At 38.6% G+C, this 7,026-nt stretch overlaps 1 protein-coding gene across 1 annotated transcript in view; it reads left to right on the top strand.

Moving 5' to 3' along the window:
* LOC103730293 (golgin subfamily A member 4-like) overlaps nucleotides 1-7,026 on the top strand; it is a 24,040-nt gene that overhangs the window by 4,450 nt on the left and 12,564 nt on the right. Inside the window, exon 5 of the mRNA XM_008828481.3 lies at nucleotides 5,643-5,746. Coding sequence (XP_008826703.1) covers nucleotides 5,643-5,746 — 104 coding nt within the window. The remainder of the gene's footprint in view (nucleotides 1-5,642; nucleotides 5,747-7,026) is intronic.

The following is a 7,026-nucleotide window of genomic DNA, read 5'->3' as shown; positions in this document are numbered from 1 at the left end:
CCCACGGTCCCCACTCGCCCCCCCACACACACACACACACACACACACTTTATACATGCCAGGGTATGCTCAAGCGCACACACACCACACACCCACACACAAACACACACACACACACACACACACTTTAGATGTCTTCTGTTTTTCTGTTACAATGCTGTAATCATTTTAAAGCATGATACAAGGAAAAAATAATTTCATAAAAATTCTTTAGAATTCTATAGAATTACATAGCTTTTTCCCCCCTCTAGATTTAGGTAAAGTATTCTACTTCTAATGGGTTTAAAGATAAACTTGGGTCTTTATTTGTGGTTCTCTAGAGAAGTAATCATGCCCTTGGAATAATCTATTCTCTAAAGATTCCTTTCTCTAATTCACTGGATTAGGAATAGTTCTTATTTTACACGTTTTACAAAACTTTCGGTTTTCTCATGGGAAGCACAAGACCACCAATCAAAGCTGTTAAGTATTCTTTTATGTTTTTGAAAGCTCTTATTGCTATGAAATGACATAAGCTACCATGCTTTTTTCTATTTATTGTATTTTTGTGCTTTTCATACAATGTAGTTTGATGGTATTTAAGTCCCTATCCACACCTCCCCCATTGCCTCTCACGCAATTTAATGTCCTCTCATACACACACACACACACACACACACACACACACACACACACACACACACACAATCTACAGCCTATAGACTGATTTGTGTCCCCAAATGTCCATCCACTGGACCTACCAAGAGTTCCATCCCCATGAGACACTGTCTTTCCCACTCTCAGCAGCCGTCAATTGCCAAAAGTTCCTTAGGTTGGGTTGGGATTTCTTACCCACTTCCCCATGTCTATGCTGGGGTTTTTGTCTGATTTGAGCTTGCTGTCACCATTACTGAGATTTCATATGAGTAACTGACTGGTTGTCTGGAAGACTGTTTCCTTGTGCTCATCCACCCACTCTGGCTCTTAAAGTCTTTCTGCCCCATCTTCCTCAATGATCCCTGAGCTTCTATCTCTGATAGCTAATTTATCTATAGAAAGGTCACTGATTTTTGTAGATTGATTTTTTTAACCTGCCACTTTGCTGAAAGTGTTGATCATTTCTAGAAGTTTTCTGGTGGAATTTCTGGGATCTCTTACATATAATGCTGTTATCATCTGCAAATAAGGACAGTTTCACTTGTTTTGCAATTAGTACCCCTTTAATTTCGCCTCAGTACTCTAGCTAGAATTTCAAGTACTATATCGAAAAGGACTGGGATAGGTACAGCCTTGTTCTGATTTTAATGGAAATACTCCAAGTTTTTATTTTTTATTTTTTTTTTGAGTAATGTTGGTTCTGGGAAATAAAAGGGTTAATGCCAGTAAGTGAAACTATTCTTGAAAAAGAAGTAAAATCCAACCTGAAAACTCCCTCTGCTCACTGTAGAGATCATTGTTGCTGAATATTATTTGCCATATGTCACTGTATGGTATTCTCAGCATGAAACTGTGCAGACGTAATGCTCAGAAGTGTTCAGAGAATAAGATAGACTGCTTTGGTTAGATTCAACTTAAGGATTTCATATATAATTCACTTTTGCATTTTGTAGATATACATACACAGTTTATTTCAGGACTAACACATAATACTAAGTCCCAGTGCCAAGCACTGTTTTGCATGCATTATATATATCAACACATTTAACCCTCTAAGAAAGCACCAAAATATACGATGGACTATGCACATGCATCTCTTTTCCATGCTGCTGCTTTAAAGAGTGAGATTTGAATGATTACCCTCCTTTAGAGTAATAAAACATTACTGTTCTTTATAAGCTCCTATGTACACTTGTTTTTAAATTTATTTTTATTTTATGTGTATGAAAGTACACCATGTATGTATAGTGCCTGTGGAAGTCAGAAGAGGGTATCTGATTCCCTGTAACTGGAGTTACATGTGGTTGTTAGCCACCGTGTGGATGCTGGGAACCCAGCCTGGGTTCTCTGCAAGAACAGCCAGTGCTCTTAACTGCTGAGCCATCTCCCCAGCCCTCTGTGTATACTTGTATAATAATACATTTAGTACTTGTTCTGAGCCCCTCTGACAACTGTGCTGCTCCTCCTCCTGTCATTCTTTCTTAATAGCATACATCTTTTCTAGCAAAATTTTGTTTAGATTTAGCCAGTTGGGGAACTCACATGATCTATTTCTTTCTTTTGTTTTAATGTAGGCTTGAGAATCACCCAGGTGGACATGGGTGACTCATTTTATTACATTAGCTTTGTTCATACTTGTACATGTTTCCTAGTAGTCTCTGTGTGAACACACAAGTAAGAATAGACTTGTCAGATCATGAACATTTTTGTTTAAAGTATGTAAAGGTTACTGTCCTGTTTTGTTTCTTCATTGCTGTGACAAAACACTCTAACCACTACCAACTTGGGGAGGAAAGGGTTTATTTAGCTTACATCTCCCAGGTCGTAGTTCATCAGGGAGCCCAAGGTAGGAACTCAGGGCAGGAACCTGGAAGCAGGAGCTGGAGCACAGGCCATGGAGGAACACTGCTTACTGGCTTGCTCCCTTGGCCCCTGCTCAGCCTGCTTTCTTATGCAACACAGGCCCACCTGCTCAGGGGTGGCACCACCCACAGTGGGCTGGGCCCTCCCACATCACTCATCAAGAAGATGCCCTTCAGACATGGTCACAGGCCAGTCCAATAGAGGCAATTTCCCGATTGAGGCTCCCTCAACCCGGGTGTGTCAAGTTGACACTAAAGCTATCCAGCACAGTTACACATAATGTCTTCTGCATTTATTGTACTAGCTCTCCCTCCTCTAGCTGTGGGGATGGGTCTTACCTCTGCAGCATCTTATCACTGCTGTGTATAGTGTGTGTGGCACTTCAGTGCTTGAGCTGATCTGCATGTGGTGTAATATCAAGATTTCAATTTTATATTTTTCAATTTCAGTTCCTAGTGGTAGTTCTATTTTTAAGTTTGAAGAATCTTTATTCGGATTGCCATAGTGGCTGAGGTAGTTGTCATCAGCGTATGAGAGAGCTCCTTTCTCCCTACACCCTTGCCAACATTTGTGTGTTTTTTTCTTTTCTTGATGATAACCCTCCCACATGGATGAGATGGTACCTACGTAGTTTTTATTTGCATTTCCCTTGTGAATAAAGATTTTGAACATGTTTTCATGTATTTACTGGCTATTTGTCCTTATTTCAAAAGTCTGTTTACATGTGGACCAATCTTGTAGAATAAAGGACTCAGAAATAAACCCACAGAGTCACAGCTACCTGATTTTGACAATGCCAAAAACATATATTTGAGAAAAGATGTTCTCTTCATCGAATGGTCTTGGGAAAACTGGATATCCATATATAGGAGACTGAAACGAGATCCTGTCTCTCAGCCTTTATAGCAGTCAACTTATTCAGGGCCATGCTCATTTTAGGAGCTCCCCTTCCACATCAGAAGCTCCTCCTGGCCTCAAACTTTGCAGCCTGTGAGCTGGGCTTGTTGTCACTTGTTCCAGAGACAACTCGATTTATACAACTAGGGGTAGCCTATACCAATAGGTTTCCCCTGAGTGCCTTGGAGAGTGGAAGGAACAAATGGAGCATTGTGGTCTGTACTGAAGGACAAGTCAAGTACTCCCAAATCCTTCCCATCATTAAACACTGTAGGAAAGATGCTGTGGAAATTGAGTTTTCAAGTGGATTTGCTTTTTCAATAGTCCCTGCTGACCATCAGTCTCTCACCACAGAGGGTGGGGTCATCAACCATGTCCTTCACAGGTCATACTGCTTGTATGTATTTATTTTGATTTTTATTTATTTTCAGACAGTCTCATGTAGTCACTATGTATCCAAGGCTGGCTTCGAACTCATCCTCCAGCTTCTGCCTGAGTGCTGGGATTATAGACACTCATCACCATACCCAGATCTTTTGCTTATCTTATTATTTATTATTTTTATTTTATATGTATGAGTGTATTATTTACATGTATATAAGTGCACTCATGTCATACAGTGCCCACAGAGGTCAGAAGAGGGTGTCAGATATAACTGGAGTTTTAGATAGTTGTTAGCCACCATGTGGGTACTAGGAATTGAACCCACATCCTCTGCAAGAGCAGTCAGTACTCTTAACCACTGAGCCATCTCTCCAGTCCCCTCTTTTGCTTATTTTAAAATAAAGATTTTTTTGTCTTTTTCTTACTGAATTACTTATATCCAAATTTCTTTTTATTGTTTATGATGTTTTTTGAAGCACAAAAATTCTTACTTTTGAGATAGTACATTTTATCAATTTTGTATCTTCTTGTCTGTTTTCCCTTAAAGTCATGAAGATTAATCATGCTTCTTCAAAAACTTTTATAATTTTAGCTCCCATATAACTATGTGTTAACATATTGTTTGTTACTTTGAACAATCCTGGGTTACGGATTTTGTAAAAGAAGATTTGTATTTGCTTCTGTTGGGTTCCAGAGGCACAACCAGTCTACAGTTAATTTTCTTAGTTTTAAAATTCCTTGTCTGAGGACTATGAGAGCTGAGGCCAGTGTCCTAAGAGTAGGACAGTGCTCAGGCATTCTCAAGGAATCCTTCTTCTTTTTAAAACTTGGAATAGGGGCTGGAGAGATGGCTCAGTGGTTAAGAACACTGGTTGTTGCTGCAGAAGACCTGGGTTTGAATCCCAGCACCCACATAGCAGCTAACAACTGTCTGTAACTCCAGTCCCAGAGGATCTGACAGCCTCTTCTGACCGTTGCAGGCATTGCACGATACGGGTGCACTTACCTACATGCAGGCAATATACAAATGCACATAAAAAAATTTAAAAAATAAGTTAAAAAAAATAAAGGGCCAGGCATGGTGGCACATGCCTTTAATCCCAGCACTTGGGAGGCAGAGGCAGGTGGATCTCTGTGAGTTCAAGGCCAGCCTGGTCTACATAGTGAGTTCCAGGACAGCTGGGGCTACAGGGAGACCCTGTCTCAAAAAGACCAAAAATAATTAAATTAAATTAAATTAAACTTGGAATAGCAGCAAGGACAGGATTTGTACTGAGTAGTTGCCTTTCAGGCAGGCAGAGTTCCCTATCTTCTAGCAAAGTCTCTGGCTTACTCTTGTGTTTCAAGGCTGGAAGCTGGTCTCTGGGTTCTTATAAAAACTTTGAGTACCATACGATCCAGTTATATCACTTAGCATATTTGAAAATTTGATTTAAATTGGGTACTTTAAGATTGGAATACTTAGGAATACTAGAAAAGTCTGAGGCACTAAATCCTTAATAAAATAAAAATGGTAATTTTAGTCATTGTAGAATATCTGAAGCCATCTACATAATACGTAGCAGAGAAATACCAGTGTTAAGGAGCCTTTGTGTTGCCCATATAATTTTTTAAATTGTGGTGCAAAAAGGAGAGGAAAAAAGATACTGGAAATAAGTATTTTTTTTAGTAACAATTCCTATTTTCTGTTCTCACGCACCAGTTGGAATATTTAGTGTGGATGTGTGTAGATAGCACAGTGTAATCAATCTGAACAGTGCTTCTTTTCTCCCCAGTCATTGTTTTCTAATGTGTCTACTTTCTACATACAAGAAAAGTAATTTGGGTCTGATTTTGTAATTCATTTTGTCTTTATCTGACAGGTGGCAATTTGTACCATACTGATGTCTCGCTATTGGGAGAACCTACCGAATTTGAGTATTTGCGAAAAGTGCTTTTTGAATATATGATGGGTCGTGAGACCAAGGTACGAATCGTGTCTGGTAATTTGATATGAAGCCCACCTAAAAAGGAAATATGTGCTCCTTTCAATACACACATTGGTATATGTGTCCACTGTTAGATCACACATGCTGATAGACAATATTTAATTATGTTATTGCTTTTAATTAACAAAAATGAATTGGCTGACAGATCTTGCTATATTTTATTACATTTATTAAATATTACTGCACTGTTGGATGTTACTAAATACTACTAAAACATAAATTTCATGAATTTAATAAGTTGTTAAAAAAGAAAAAGTTGTGAAGCATGTGTCTAGTTTTCTTTGTGGTATCAGACCTTAAAAGTGGGAGAATCTAGGGTTGGAGGGATGGCTCAGGGATTAAGAGCACTGACTGTTTTTGGAGAGGAACCAGGTTCGATTCCCAGCACCTGCATGGCAGCTAATAACTATCCATAACTCCAGTTCCAGAGGATCCAACACCCTCTCTTGACTTCCATGGGCATTGCATGACATAGGTATACCCACCTACATGCAGGCATTATACTCATAAAATAAAAATAATAAAATTTAAAAGTGGGAGAATCTTTTTTTTTAATTCTTTTTTTATTTATTTTATGTGTATGAGTGTTTTGTCTGCGTGTATGTAAGTGTACCTGTGTGTGCAGTACCCACAGAGGCCAAAAGAGGGTGTTGGATTCCCTAGAATTGGAGTTTTAGATGATTGTTATCCATATGGGTGCTGGGAACCAAACCTAGATCCTCTGAAAAAACAACCAGTGGTCTTAACCACTGAGCCATCTGTCCAGTCCTGATCTATTGTGTTTTTAAGGAGGTGTTAGGACTTTGTGGCTAGCATTGTAAATCATCATAATTAACAATGGCTTCTAAGAAACATTTTGAAATACCTGAGTCTATAAGTCTTACTGTTAAGAAATAATTTCTACACATGTGGGATTGATCATTTTTAAACTACTACATCATGTAAGTAGTAATGGTCAATTTTTTTTTCTAGATTTCACTCCTGCGAAAGGCCCATGATTATAGAGTCTTACCTTACTCTTACTCATAGCCTCTGTACTGCTTTTTAAAAAAAAAACCTTTTATTAGGGGGCTTAGTAGTTAAGAACACTTGCTGTTCTTCCAGAGGACCTGGGTTCGATTCCCAGTACCCACATGACAGCTGACACCTGTCTATAATCTAGTTCCAGACTTCTGTGCACTTACATACATGTGGGCAATACATTTATCATACACATAAAATAAAAATAATCAAATAAACATAATAAATTTTTTAAAAA

This window comes from Nannospalax galili, unplaced genomic scaffold (genome assembly GCF_000622305.1).
Source record: "Nannospalax galili isolate Female #2095 unplaced genomic scaffold, S.galili_v1.0 scaffold1834, whole genome shotgun sequence".
Lineage (NCBI taxonomy): Eukaryota > Metazoa > Chordata > Mammalia > Rodentia > Spalacidae > Nannospalax > Nannospalax galili.
The sequence above is the reverse complement of the archived record's forward strand: the minus strand, read 5'-3'. Positions and strand labels throughout refer to the sequence as shown.